Here is a 15877-nt window from a genome sequence, read left to right as displayed (position 1 = left end):
GACTGGCCTAGGGGGTATTTTAATTGGTTTTAACAAAATTTTAATAGAGCGGCCAATTCAAATATTTATTCTTAATTATTTTAGATTTGTATTTGGTATTTATGTGGGATTGTTTTAAACTGGCTGTAAGCCGCCCTGAGTCCTCCGGGAGAAGGGCGGGGTATAAATGAAATAAATGAAATAAATGAAATGAAATGAAGTAATCATCCAAAAATTATTTGATATACACATTTGAATTGAGTCGGTAAATAATTTTGCCTGGAAATCAACTACAGGATACATATATTATTTTAATGGGGGTGCATTAATTGCTTGCTGCAGCAACATCTACAGAAGTGAAATACTGCGGGGAATACATGTGGCCACACAAACTTCAAAATAAAAGAACCAATCCCAACTATGTTATTTGAGGACCACATGGGATATATAAGAATTGCAGACACATAGCCCTCCAACCCCGAAAAGAAATACGTAGCTATTGAACTATGAAGGACATGCAAGAAAAGGGGCAGGTACAACTGAAGTATTGCCCGACTGATGCAATGATGGCAGCTGTGTTTACCAATCACCTGCTCAGAGCTCCTTGGCTCAAGCTGGGAGAAGCCCTGGGAGTCAATACATGAAACCAGTACAACCACCACAGTACAGAATGCTGTGCATAGAATTGATGTAAAGGGAAATGTTCGATAAATCATACTCTGTGCCAGACTGTTACTTTCATGGTGAAGAAGAGAGGGCAGCTCACCTTGGATCCAACTTTCTATTACTATTCTGTCCCTATTATATTCATAAAGGATCAAAGTTGGAATAACAGAATAACAGAACAGAATAACAGAGTTGGAAGGGACCTTGGAGGTCTTCTAGTCCAACCCCCTGCTCAGGCAGGAAACCCTGTACCATTTCAGACAAATGGTTGTCCAATCTCTTCTTACCAAAGCCCATTCCCTTTGGATCTGTCCATACTAAGTGCATCAATATTGTTTACCCTGGAAAGTTCTTCTTCACTGTTTTGATATAGAGGTAAGAGACAGAGACAACAATATGGATAATGTGAATTGTCACCTGCTGTTCGTATCTATCCCTGCTATTATTTGCCTTTTTTCTGTTTTTTTGCCAAATACTTTTCTTAATGTTTGTTGATGTTTAATAAATAATTATCAGGCTATGGCTTTTGGTAGCTGTACTGAGTACTGAGTGTACTTACTCTGGTTTGGATATAGGATTGATTGGGAGTGTCCTGAGTCCAAACTAAATTGGAAATTACAATCATTTTCCAGTGACAGCCAGTTTTGAGCAGTGGTTAAGGCAGCAGGCTAGAAACCAGAGAAACAGTGAGTTCTAGTCTTGCCTTGGGGCTGAAGTCAGCTGGGTGACTTTGGACTGTTTACTTTCAGTTGAGGGCAGAAGGGCACACAACTTCCAAAAATGTGGTAGCGATTCAAGTGCACACATACACATATGTATTCTTCCCTAACTGTAGAGTTTATTCCTTTTAAAACGCATGAGAATATATTTACCACCCAATATTTGAATTTTCTCTCAAATTTCCCATATCCTGCTCTTTAATAAATTTGTTTTGCTGTAATAGTTTTTCATGTTAATGTTGCTTGATACTAATACCTTACTTTTATTTTATTTCACACATTTTTAAATCAAATTTCCAGTTTCATACATTGTTCAATTTAAATTTAAATTATTTAAATTAATTAAAATTATTATGTTTTATTTTAGCATGTGCTGGCAAAGGTTCTTTGGCCATTGAATCTCTTGTCTTCAAAGAGCTGTAGCAGCACCATCACATTCTGCACATGTCCTTTGGACCAATAATTTAGCTAGTGTAGATTAATAAAACAGAGATTTACAAAATGAGTACGCCAGTTGCGCCCCTTTCTGGATCGTGATGCTCTATGCACGGTCACTCAAGGCCTCGTTGTTTCCCGCCTGGACTATTGCAACACTCTCTACATGGGGCTCCCCTTGAGATGCACCTGGAGGCTCCAGCTAGTTCAGAATGCGGCCACGCGGGGGATTTGGGGGGCCTCTAGATACTCCCATGTAACACCTCTCCTGCGCGAGCTTTACTGGCTGCCTGTGGCCTTCCGGGTGCGCTTCAAGGTGTTAGTAACAACCTTTAAAGCGCTCCATGGCAGTGGATCTAGGTATTTGCAAGACCGCCTCCTAGCAAATACCTCCCTTCGACCAGTCCACTCCCACAGAGAGGGCCTCCTCCGTGGCAGCTCCTGCCCTCTGGAATGACCTACCCCCCGACCTACGTACAACTGCGGACCTGCGCCTCTTTCACCGAGCCTTGAAAACCCATCTATTCCATGCGGCCGGCCTGGCGTAGTTTTGATTGTGTTTTGGTAGGGGTTTTTATATGGGGTATTTTAGAGCAGGCTTTTTATTTAATATTTATTGTGATTTTTTATTATCGCCTGTTCACCGCCCTGAGTCCCGTAAGGGAGATAGGGCGGTATATAAATTTAAATAATAATAAATAAATAAATGTTCTTTTAATACAGAACTTGAAGAATCTGCAACGTTTATATATGGATGGAAATACACTAGTTAGTATTCCACATGGTTTGCCATCATCTTTGGAAGAACTTAAAATAAATGAAAATGAAATACATGTAATTAATGAAGACAGCTTTCAAGGTATTTTAAAATGTTACCTCATTATCATCATGAGAGTTTTTAATTTCATGCAAACAAAACTGAGATCTTTGATTTTCTGGGGAAGAGCTTACTTTTTTTTCACTTAGATTCTATCAATAAGATTTACCTCTTTGATTTCTATGACACAGAGTTATGTGTTGGCCTCATCAAAAATTATAAGAGTGGTGCAAACTGAGAATCATAGGATGAATCATACCTTCCACATCATGATAGACACCATGAAAGTCATTGTTAGGAGGCACTTTTTCTATCAATGAATTCCTAGGAGCAGCAGGGAGCATCGTGGGATATGGGAATTGCACCTAGGTTTTATAGCACAGTGCTATATACTTTTGCTCAAACTGGGATTTCCCAAGATACCTCTGGCAACTACATACTTACAAGGGAGTCCTTGGTGCTCTTTAAGGTTCGTTGTCTGCTTGCAGACATTTCATTATCCAACTAGGTAATATATCAGTGCTAATAATATGTGGTTTGTTCCCAGTTTCTATACAGTCACTTGCCCTGCAATGTTAGTGGGCATGTTGATTTCTCTTTGTTAGTTCCTTGATCAGAATATTTTCTGCTTGATAATTTATCTGGAGTTTTTGTTTTATTCTTAGCTTTTTAAATTCTCTCTTGAATGGTGTGTGGATGTGGTTTATCTCTATGTGGGTACCAGATAAATGTCAGGAGGGATTAACACTAGACAAACAATTAAATAGAAAACTAATTAGGGAACTGCCAGGGAGAAAGCTACATCCCCATCAATATCATCAGGACAAGCTATATCAAAAGGAAATAAACCCCATATTCACTCTCACTGATGGTGTTACGTATTTAGGTAATTAAACCTCTGCAAGCAAACAGCCAAACTCAGAGAACATCATGGATTCCACAGTTCAATGCTGAGCTGCATATATTCTCTTCTATTGGATACTTATAACAGCCAGTTATCTATTTATCTATTGATATCTATTATTGTCCCCCAGATATCATTGATTGAGACCTAATTCAGTCATTTACTGGATGATTTATGGGCTCCTCCTCCCTAGATCCTCAGTGTAATTCTAGTGATTGCTTCACATGTCTACTGTGTTTCCTGGAAAATAAGACCTAACTGGAAAATAAGCCCTAACATGATTTTTCAGGATGCTTGTAATATAAGCCCTATCCCCAAAATAAGCCCCCGTTAAGATTATCAGCCAGATGGACGCATTTAATACTGTATTTCCCTGAAAATAAGATTTAACCAGAAAATAAGCCCTAATGTGTCTTTTGGAGCAAAAATTAATATAAGAACCGGTCTTATTTTTGGGGAAACACTGTATTGCCATGTCTTATTAATAGCTCCTGTATGGAGATGATAATGGAATGTGTGGATGATCTTGGGGAATAAGGGAAGACATGCTGCCTAGGAAACAATCAGACAAGAGAGACAGGAGTCCCTCAAAGAAACTTAATGGTTCCAGCACTAATGGTTCAAGCACTTAAAAAGTGGCAGCAAAAAAGTTTGTACTTTCAGACTTGTAGATTCTTCTAATGTATCCTTATAATAAAGTAGAACTAGTTCATCTAGTCATGTTTCCTATCTGGGTTACCTGGGAGGGCTGATGGGTGCATAAGGAATGCAGTAGGAATTAAAACTGTCAAATGAAGTTCCCAGTTTTCTATACAAGGCTAATTGTTAATTGTTAGTTATTTTATGATCAATATTGGCGAATTTAATAATATTATATGGTAGAAACTCAGATTTAAATGTTGTATTGAAGAAAATTTATTTTGGATCTAAATATACATTTCCTGCTGGCAATATTTGACAGATGATAGATGGTAGGTTGGTAGGTAAATAGGTAGAAATAGATAGCAGATAGCTAGACAGACAAATAGATAGATACATTTTCTCCATGACAATATCTCTCAGTAATTGTTTTATAATTACTTTGAATGTTGAAGCAAAGCTTCAAATATCAGTGGTTACTAGCATTATATTATTAAATCCTCTGTAGGATTGAAATTAGTTCTAGATTATATTATTTATTATTTATTCAGTTTCAACACGTTCTTCCTACATTGAGTTTTATTACATGTCAAGTCCTCATGGTCTCTTAAATGGAATCTGTAATTATTTCTCAAATCATTCAGTGGGACATGTATGTATGTATGTAATCTGTATAGTTGTGACAGAAATGTGTTCGTGTGTGTACATGTGTCCTGATTATTATTAGCCTTTATTAGCCTAAAATTCTACTCTTAACTGAGGATAATAGATAATACATTAATACTTTACTTAATATTATTTTTAAAACTGTTTTTATTTCTAAAGGTTTAAAAAAGTTGCTAATACTGGAATTAGAGAGCAACCAGCTTAGTGAAGCAAATGTCAGCCCTTTAGCTTTTCAGCCTTTGAAAAGCTTGTCATATTTGCGGCTTGGACGAAATCAGTTTAGGACTATTCCACAAGGTCTTCCCCATTCTATTGAGGTAAAATAATTTTTGAAATTATTAATTTCCTTTATTTTGTAAAGTTTAAATATTTGTTCAGGAGATATACATCAGTAATAATCAATTAAGTTCTTAGACCACTTGGCACATTAAGTGTAGAACGCATTCAGGATAATATATGAAAGAAGAACAGTTACTGTGTTTCCTCTTCTTTCATATATAACTTATATTTCTCATGCAACTTTATACAAAAATAGCATAGCAGCTCTATGAAATCAGTTTCAAATCATAAATAATAGATTTCAAAGAGCTATTTTAAGTTTTAATATACCAAACCATATGATTCCATGTTTCTTTTTTCCACCATTTGTTTAATTAGGAATTATACCTTGATAATAACCATATAGAAGAAATTTCAGAAATATGCTTTAATCATACCAAAAGCATAAACACAATTGTTCTAAGACATAATAAATTAGAAGAAAGCAGAATAGCCCCATTGGCATGGATCAATCATGAGTAAGTACAAATTACTGTTAGCAATATTTGCCTAATGTAAAAATAAAGAACATTAAAAGTTGAACTGTGTAGAAGGCAAGTTTTCTGCAACTGCATTGGAGTTCATGATTATTTGTAAGCTGTTTGTTTTCCTCCTGTGGTACAATATGAGATGAGGGCAACATGACTTTCTCAGTTTGAAATAAGTTTTGGAACAAACAGAAAAAGACGCATTTGTTTCTGTTTCCTGCATAGTCTCAGTATAGGATGAAAATCATCTTCAGTGCCTGCTCTGATATATATTGATATATACCATTAATAACAAGGGAGGTCCAGACTATTTTTCACTGGGTTTTAAAATATAAAAGTCAGCAGCAAATTCTTTCACTCTTTTCCCTTTGTCATGATCTAATAAGATATGAGAGGTAAATGGTCTCAATCAGACATTTTCAAATAATGCTGTAAAAGAACTTCTTTCCCATGAGAAAATGAAAGAAAGGAACAACTCTATGTATAACAGGATTTTAAGGAAGGGCCTAATTTTTGTTTCATATTATAGTAAGATTAAGAGACGGGTAAAATTGACCCTTACAGGAATGAAACATTCTGGAGAACTCTGAAATGTTTCATTCCTTCTCTAGAAAATACTTGGTAGTGACCTAGCAATTTCCTAGAAGTTAGAACATACGGGTAGTCCTCAACTTATAACCATTTGTTTAATGACAATTTGAAGCTGTTAGCCCTGGAAAAAGTGACTTGAAGTTATGACCATTGTACTGTTCTTGTAGTCACAGGATTGCAATTTGGGCACTTGGAAATTGGCTGGTATTTGCAACAGCTGTAGCATCTGCAGTCACATGTTCACGATTTGCTTTACAACCACATCAATTTATGATGGAAATTCCTGGTCCAATTGTGGTCATAAGTTGAAGATTCCCTGTATGTGGAACATCGTGAACTATTTCTAATTTGCAGGATTAGCTTCCAGAAAATTGTCAAACCACTTCTGGGATGATCAGACCAGTGTGACCTAGAGAAGAGTGGAACTTACATAGGATTTGTAGAATATTGCCTGGAAAACTAGATTTTGCACTTCCCTACTAAATTTTCTGAAAGACTCTTTAATAGCCCTTGGTCATCTGTAGAGCTCAGAATATTTATCTGTTCTTTGCTCTGGAATTAGCAGAAACCTTGGGTCAGAAACAGTTTCCAGGAAGAACACATAGAAATATCATGAGAAGAATGAAAAAAGTTTAAAGGATGTTATGCATGAAATGAACTTATTGATAAGCTGAAAAACAAGCTGAGAATTGTATAGAAAATTGAAGTAGGGGCTAATGACTAAGAAAGAGTAGAAACTGGAAGTTTTAATGAGTGGGGATGGAGTCAGAAAAGCTAATGAGACTAGTGAGGAATGCAAAATGTAAGAAAACCCAGGGCTTGAACTTTGTCCATTGTAAAATAAGAGAAAGGGAGTTAGTTTATTGCACAAGGAAAGTGGATCTATAAGTAACTAAGTACCTGTCACTGCAAGAGAACAAACATATTCTCCATTGATACTGAGGACAGGACAAGAAAGAACAGGTTGACATTAAAAGAAAGAAGATTCCGGCTGCATATTATGAGGAATTTCCTGGTAGCAAGAACTGTTAATCACTAGAATAGTGTACCTAGAACAGTGATGAATTCCTCTTATTGAAGTTTTTCAAATGCTCTTGCCAGAGATAGTTTGATGCAGTTCTTCCCAAACCTTTTCCTTCAATATCCAAACCACTTATCAGAAAATCCTTTCAACCAATGTAGATAAAATACTTTAAGCCAATTTAAATATCCCTGTTATGTTTGGATAATGGGTTTGTGTACCATTACCCAAAGAAAAACTACCTTTACCCAATTTGTGATAATTTACCACAAGTTTGGGAAGCCCCATTTTAATGGATTGAAATGAAAACTCATATAAGATCCCTCCCAACTCACACATTCTACATCTCTGTGAAGTAACAGGGAGTCAACATAGGATCTTGGCAGAATAATTTGTGTATCTATTATCAAAAAACATAATATTTGAAAAAAGTAGAATTAAAACACTGTTCAATCCTTATTATTGTTGGACTTTGCAAACTAAACATATATGTTCAATTTAATAAAAACAAAAGTAAGTATTTGAAGCACCTTCCTCTTAAATATCAAAAAAAGGGGGGGAAATCCTCTCACCATTATCCCTTAGTTTAAAAACTGAATCAGTATAGTCAAATTACATTATATTACTTTAGCAGTGTTTTCATGAAATAACTGGAGGAGGAAAATTAAGAAGGCAACTGGACCTATAAATATTTCCATAGTTTTTTTCCTCTTATGTAGCTTCAAAACTGCCAGTCCCCAGATACTGCAAATTGTTATGAATAATTCGAGAACTGTGATGAGAAAGGAGTAGGTGGTACAAAGAAAAATCTCTTTAGGGAATTGAGATGTTTATTAAAAACAAATGGTTAGTTGGTATTTCTTTTTGCAGTCCTACCTCTATATTAAGTAGTCTGGAATCTGTTGCAGAACTGCAAATTTCCAAATTTTTGAGACATGAAATAATTACACTAGTACCTCCTTGAATAGAGTCACTGTTATTCCTTATAGTTTCATCAATGTAATTAGTTCTTTTAGGATAGAAAGCTGCATGCTGATTTTCTTTCTGGAAAGTGAAAAATGCAACAAAAAGCAAATAATCCCTAAGACATCATTCTTGACTATATGTCATGGGGAATCTCTAGAACTAAACTCTCCTAAATGTGCTACCAATTTACCGTATATGCTGGGGAAATACTTTGGATCACTAGACTCTTTGTGATGAGTATATATAGAGTTTTCATTAGGGTGCAAAGAATTCTTTGCCTACTAATCAGCTATTATCCTTTTCTTGGGTAAACTAAAAGGCAAGGGAAGGTTAAAACATACTCCTACTTTCTACATAAATCGTAATCTGAAAGCATTGGTCATTATCCAGGGCCTACTGCCTAGATGGCTACAGCTATCCTAAAGTTCTGCCCACTTCTTTTTTCCATATTACTTCATTCATAACTGTCTAATAGCCTTCAACAAGGCTGGGTGGGACAGTAGTACACAAACATCTGCTGTAAGCATTTGCAGTGTCCATCAGTGTTAACCAAAGAACATTAAAAACATTATTGTGGCCACACATTTTACTAACCAAATTTGTTTGACAAAAAAGAAACAAATCAACCAACCCTGGTTTTTGAATGACAACGAATCATAGATTTTGCTCTCTCTTTTTTGGCTTAATAGAATTGAAATCTCCCATTTGGTTTTCTACCTTGTACGACCTAGGCAACAATGGCTTGAGCAACAAAACATGGTGTCAAAAACAGAAATAACCAGAAAAATCAAACTATATCTCCTCATTCAGATAACATACTAAGCTACAATTGTAATCAGTAAGTCTGCCCATCATATTATGACAAAAACAACCAAATTATACCCTAGAACATTTGTGTATCAGCAACATGAACTTAGCCACACAGTTGAAATAGATGAGATTGAGTGCTTCAATGTTCCTACCTTTTGCTTTGCAATGTCTGTTATCTTGCTCTTTTTAATTTTTGTGTATTTTGTCTTTATGCAGGAACTTGGAATCTATTGATCTTTCTTACAATAAGTTGTATCAGGTTCCCTCCTATTTGCCAAAGTCATTAGTACATCTTGTACTCATAGGGAACCAAATTGACAGAATTCCAGGATTTGTATTTGGACATATGAAACCAGGGCTGGAATATCTCTATCTTTCATTTAACAAACTTGATGAAGGTGGGATAGATATTGTGTCATTCTATGGAGCATACCATTCTCTCAGAGAAATGTTTTTAGATCATAACCAGTTGAAAACTGTGCCACTTGGAATTGCAGAAATGAAAACATTAAATTTTCTAAGACTCAACAACAACAAAATCAGGTAATATAATGGTGTGTGGAAAAGACCTTGGGAGATGGGGAGAAGAAATGCTGTATAGCCATAGTTCCCAACCTTTCCGGCTTGGTAGACTGGTGGGGGGGAGAGGGAATGGTTCCACCCAAGCAGCACATGGAGCTCTACTTGCACGACCATGAGCTTGCACAAGTAGAGCTGCCTGCCACTTGCGCGGCCCAGTTCCAAACAGGCTACGGCCTCATAGGGCCCGTGAGTTGGAGACCCCTGCTGTATAGGGAATAATCAGATAATATAGGGAATATTCAGATAAGAGTCACCATAGCCTGCATCTACACAGTGGGCAAAACAAGATGTTCAGAAAGGACTGTCCCTAAGTTCTTAGGCTGTAAAGGTGACAACGGGAAAATTTTACTTTCAGATTTGCAAGGTTCTGTTAATGTAGCTTTATAAGAAAGTATAATTAGCTTATCAGGGCATATATCCTATGTGATTTACTTGGAAGTCTGAAAAGTAATTAAGCATTTTTTATAAGTTAAATTTAAATATAATAATTTGGAGAAGCATAAGATTAAATGCATTAATGTCTTCTACACTTTCATAGAGTATCAATTTATAAAGTTCTATTTTTATGCTTTAAATACTTGAGCCATGCAGAATGAAACCTTGTTAGTACAATCAGATAATACAAGAAAGTATTAGCAATCTTAAAAAAAAAAAGCACACAATTTTTTGTAGGACTTCAGCAACCTCAACTCCAAGTTCTCCCATAAGAACAGATCTTACCTGTTATCTTAGTATAGAACAATAAAATCCTTTAAGAGTTGGCAATTTTGCCAGATTTATCCCTTTTTTAAAAAAATAAAATAAAATTCTAGGTGCTAAAATAATGGTGTCATATATATTATAGTATATGTGTGTCATGTAACTATTTCTTGATAAAGGTTGTAGTGAAAGACAACTATGTGGTAGGCACTCAAGTAAGTTCTTTTTAATAGGACAAAAGTAGAATGGCCATTTAGAAAGTATTGATAATTTAGTTTTAGTGGGAAAATATTGTTACCAAAATAACCAGAAAAGAATGCCAAATTTGTTTAAAAGTGTTTGATTTCTCTTCTTCCAGAAAAAAAAATATGCTGGCAATCAAATTCATGGGATGGAACATATAAAACAAATTTAAAATGTCCAAATACACTGAAAATACCCCAAAACTACTTTTAAAGAAAGCAGTTAAAAGACTAAGCATACCCAAGTCTGAATAAACATTGCAGGACACAATCTTCCATTAAATAAAAAGCTAAAAACTACCTTGATTTGAACTTGATTCCCGATTGCTACAAAGATCCATATAGCTCCTATAGCAAAAATTAAAAAGCAAGAGTTGAGCATGCTTTGAGGAGTATTTTCCTGCTAAAATTTGATCCAGTAAAGAGGTAATAGCAATCAATTTATTTCACTACAGCTGATGGGCAACATAACAACAGCAACAATATATAATAAGTTCCAAAATATACTGTATTTTGGAATCCTCCAAACATACTGCTTAATTAGATGGGTCTTGTTTTAGCCTAGCTACAAAGATTCATCTTTGCATTTCATTACAAACAACATATTTACATAGCAGGTTCTTCAATGTAATTTTCCCTTAACTGTTTAAAACTTAACTAACAGTTAATTATTTATACATTTAATCAGCGAGAATGCACTATTATGAGATTAAGCATTTTTGCAATCAGGATTAGGGAACTACCTGATACGGTGAGGGAACATTTCCTTGCTGACCAGGTATGAGACTAAATGACTGATTTGTCATTTTTGGACTGCTGTGTAAGGAACATGTCAATTAGCTAGAGTAAGGCACACTTTTCTGCTAGCTTTTTCAACTATCCATCAAAGTTTCTAGCTTGAAAATTATCTGGAAAATAATTGATGAGGTTTATTAACAAAATATAATAATTACCCTTGTTTCACTAATCCTGGTATGGTTTTACAGAGCTGTCCCTGAAGAGCGAATTTGTAGATCCAGGTTAAATAATGAAGAGGAAAATGATGACATGGACGAGGAAGAAGACTATGAAGATTCGCCGTTAGAACATCTTCACCTTGAACACAATTTTATTAATACAAGGAACCTTTCACCATATGCTTTTTCATGTGTACGATCATATTCTAGTGTGATTCTGAAACCTCAGAATATTAAATAAAATGTTTTGTAATACAAAACTACTTTTATATGTAAATAATACAGTTACGCTATTTGTTCTTCACCTGCAATTAATATGTCATAAAAAGCATCTGAATATTACTGTTGCTTAATAATAGTAATGCTTATGGCAATAAAGTATGGAGTATGAGTATGAAGTATGGAAGTATGTAGCATGAATGTCTCCAAGAAAGTGATAACATGCTACAGATAAAGTGCTATATCCTAATATACATATAATATAAATGTTTTAAGGAAGAACAATAAACCTGGAATTTATTGAATTTCCAATTAATTTTAGAGTTAGTTCAATCAAGACAATTTTCAATACAATGAATTATAATATTTTACATCCTTTGAAGTATGCAATTACATCATTAAAAATATCCAAAAATATGTTAAAAATTAAGATGTCATGGTAGTAAAATAAAAGTTTTGTAATATGAAGACTATTCATCAGAACTACATTTTAAAAACACTGGCTTCTTTTTTTACCATTGCAAAATGCATTCATCCTAGCTATGCAATGTCCTGGAGATCATCCAAAAATTCTTAGGAAAAAAAACCTGTACTTCAGACAATGTGATATGCTCTAATACTTGAGAAAACTATTAAGCATCTTTTGGAATCGTAAAGCTATATACATTCTCAACTTGCTATATGATGAGGTGGATGTATCAAAGGCTGCCTTCTCTCGTGACTCTACATTTAACTGAATTTGCCAATACCTTTTGTAGGCAGAGTAATATGGCATGAGGCTTACTTAGATAACATCAGTATGGTATTTATAGGCAAACGTAGGAAGAATATCTAAAGCATTTGGGAAAAAACACAAGTCTCCTGAAGGCTGTCCTAGCAGTAAATTCAAAAAAGCAGATTATAAAAGAAATCATATTTAGATTTTCTGGTAGGAAAGATATGAAATTAGATAAAAAGAAAACATTAGTTCTGAAAGAAGTCAAGGCTCCAAAAACAAAGAAAGAAGTCCGGTGAGGAGAAGGGCGGGATACAAATCAAATCAATAAATAAATAAATAAATAAATAAATTTTCTTTTTGGACTAGTACAGCATTGTAATTGGTTTGTTTCCCATTTTGCCAGCTTTGACACTTCTCATTGAAGAGATTAAAATAAACAATATTGGTTATATTATGTATATATTATATACTGTATTTATTTTTCTGTCTTTACTGTAAACTGCCCAGAGTCATGTATATGAAATGGGTGGCTATATTAAATCAAATAAATAAATAGTGAAATTGACATCAGAATGTCATTAAACTTTCAAGACTTGACAGAAGCTTTGTGTCAAAGATTCAACATAAAAGGGCCAGAGTATGATAAGGCTTCCAGCAATAAATTATGCTTCTGACATAGAACTTGGTATAGACTCATGGGGATGGAGATAATGCAGTGGTATATTTAGACAATATACTATCCTTAGAAGAAGCTAACTATAGCACCATTGAAAAGAAAGAGATGGCCTTGAAATGGGCCATAGATATGCTCAAAGTAATAATAATAATAATAGTAGTAAAGTTGGAAGGGACCTTGGAGGTCATCTAATCCAACCCCCTGCTCAGGCAGGAAACCCTATACCATTTCGGACAAATGGCTGTCCAGTCTCTTCTTAAAAACTTCCAGTGTTGGAGCATTCACCGCTTCGGGAGGCAGGTTGTTTCACTGGTTAATTGTTCAACTGTCAGGAAGTTTCTCGTTAGTTCTAGGTTGCTTCTCTCCTTGATTAGTTTCCATCCGTTGCTTCATGTCCTGCTTTCAGGCACTTTGGAAAATAGCTTGACTCCCTCTTCTTTGTGGCAGCCCCTGAGATATTGGAGCACTACTATCATGTCCCCCCTCGTCCTTCTCTTCGTTAAACTAGACATACCCAATTCCAGCAACCGTTCCTTATATGCTTTAGCCTCCAGTCCCTAATCATCTTTGTTGCTCTTATCTGTACTCTTTCTAGAGTCTCAACATCTTTTTTACAGCGCGGTGACCAAAACTGGATGCAGTACTCCAAGTGTGGCCTTACCAAGGCATTGTAAAGTGATATTAACACTTCACGTGATCCTGATTCTATCCCTCTGTTAATGCAGCCTAGCACTGTGTTGGCCTTTTTGGCAGCTGCAGCACACTGCTGGCTCATATTTACGTGATTGTCCACTAGGACTCCGAGGTCCCTCTCACAGTTACTACTATTGAGCAAGGTACCCCTATACTATACCTGTACATTTGGGTTTTCTTGCCTAAATGTAGAACCTTGCTTTTTTCACCATTGAATTTCATTTTGTTAGATAGTGCCCAGTATTCAAGTCTGTCCAGATCCTTCTGTATCCTAAGCCTGTCTTCTGGAGTGTTGGCTATTCCTGCCAGCTTGGTGTCGTCTGCAAATTTGATGAGTTCCCCATCTATCCCCTCGTCCAAATCGTTGATGAAGATGTTGAAGAGCACTGGGCCCAGAACAGAGCCCTAGGGCACTCCACTACACACTTCCCTCCATGTAGATGCGGTTCCATTGAGGGCCACTCGCTGAGTACGGCTGGTCAGCCAGCTACGGATCCATCTGGTGGTGATGCTGTCTACCCCACATTTTTCCATCTTATCAAGTAGTAGGTTGTGATCTACTTTATCAAATGCCTTACTGAAGTCCAAGTAAATTATGTCCACAGCATTCCTCTGATCCACTAATTTTGTCACTTGGTCAAAGAATGCAATAAGATTTGTCTGGCACGATCTATTTTTGATAAACCCATGTTGGCTTTTAGTAATGACTTTGTTTGCCTCTAGGTGTTCGCTGATTCGTTGTTTGATTATCTTTTCCAGGATCTTCCCAGGTATTGAGGTCAGGCTGATAGGTCTGTAATTTCCTGGCTCCATTTTTTTCCTTTTTTGAAGATGGGAACTATATCAGCTCTTTTCCAGTCCTCTGGTAGTTCCCCTGTGCTCCAGGATCTTTGAAAAATATAGTTCAGTGGTTCTGAGATCACATCTGCCAGTTCCTTGAGAACCTTGGGGTGTAATCCATCTGGTCCTGGCGATTTGAACTCGTCTAGGCTAGACAGGTGCTCACTTACCATTTTCTTGCCTATCTTAACTTGTGTTTCTATTCTGTTTTTTATGGCACTATTTTTGATAGATTGGTCTGCAAAAAATGAGTTAAACAGTTCTGATTTCTCCCTGTTGCTTGTCACCTTCTTGCCACTTTCACCCACTAATGGACCAATCGTTTTCTTCACTTTTTTCTTGTTCTTTACATGTTGAAAGAAGCTTTTTTTGTTATTTTTGACTTTGGTCGCAAGCCTTAGTTCATTTTGAGCCTTGGCTTTCCTCACTTCATCTTTGCAGGCTTGGGCTATTTGCTGATATTCTGACTTAGTTATGTGCCCCTCTTTCCACTTTCTATACTTGTCCTTTTTATCTTTAAATTTGTCAGAGAGTTCCTTATGCAGCCATGCTGGTTTCTTTTGAGAGCTGTTATTTTTCCTCTTTGTTGGTATTGTGCTAGACTGGGCTTTTATTATCTCATTTTTCAAAATTTCCCAAGCTTCTTGAGTTGTTTTCCCCTTGAGGATTCTCATCCATGGAATCCTTCCCAAGCCCTCTCTAAGTTTATGGCTTCAACACCTTCTATCATTTCATCTCTGTTAGTGAGAATTAGATCCAAAATGGCTAATCCCCTAATCCCTTCTCTACTTTTTGGGAGACAAAGTTGTCTGCTAGGTTTGCCAGGAACCTGTTTGATCTTCCACTTGGTGCAAAGTTTTTCTCCCAGTTGATGTCAGGGTAGTTAAAGTCCCCCATTATTATTGTGATGTGCTTCCTACATACCTTAGTTAGCTGATTAGCAAAAAGTTCATCTATTTCCTCTGTTTGGTTGGTTGATCTGTAGTATACACCTATGGTAATGTCATTTCCCCCCCTTTTATATTGACCCAAATGCATTCAAGTACATTTATGAGACTGAGAGTTTACAATCATACTGGATAACTAACCGCTTGTCTAGATATAGTGGATGAAACAAAAGTAATCCTTCAATGACAGTTATATGTCTTTGCCAAGCTACATTTCAGCGTACAACAGAGAGCAGGGATATAAATAATTCTTTCAAACTTTTTATCTTGTTAGGGATAAGATACA

General features: G+C 36.0%; 2 protein-coding genes across 2 annotated transcripts in view; one reads left to right on the top strand and one right to left on the bottom strand.

Annotated features, from left to right (window-relative positions):
* Positions 1–11892, top strand: part of ECM2 (extracellular matrix protein 2) — a 28247-nt gene extending 16355 nt beyond the window's left edge. The window contains exons 6-10 of the mRNA XM_015822333.1: positions 2523–2658; positions 4985–5142; positions 5483–5622; positions 9236–9562; positions 11529–11892. Of these exons, the coding sequence (XP_015677819.1) occupies positions 2523–2658; positions 4985–5142; positions 5483–5622; positions 9236–9562; positions 11529–11739 (972 nt within the window). The 3' untranslated portion in view covers positions 11740–11892. The remainder of the gene's footprint in view (positions 1–2522; positions 2659–4984; positions 5143–5482; positions 5623–9235; positions 9563–11528) is intronic.
* The window catches only part of CENPP (centromere protein P), a 149097-nt gene that overhangs the window by 45733 nt on the left and 87487 nt on the right, over positions 1–15877 (bottom strand). The window lies entirely within an intron of this gene.

Source organism: Protobothrops mucrosquamatus, unplaced genomic scaffold, assembly GCF_001527695.2.
Source record: "Protobothrops mucrosquamatus isolate PMUCROS unplaced genomic scaffold, P.Mucros_1.0 scaffold1526, whole genome shotgun sequence".
Taxonomy (NCBI): domain Eukaryota; kingdom Metazoa; phylum Chordata; class Lepidosauria; order Squamata; family Viperidae; genus Protobothrops; species Protobothrops mucrosquamatus.
Note: the sequence above shows the minus strand (reverse complement) of the source record. Positions and strands in the feature narration are given on the sequence as shown.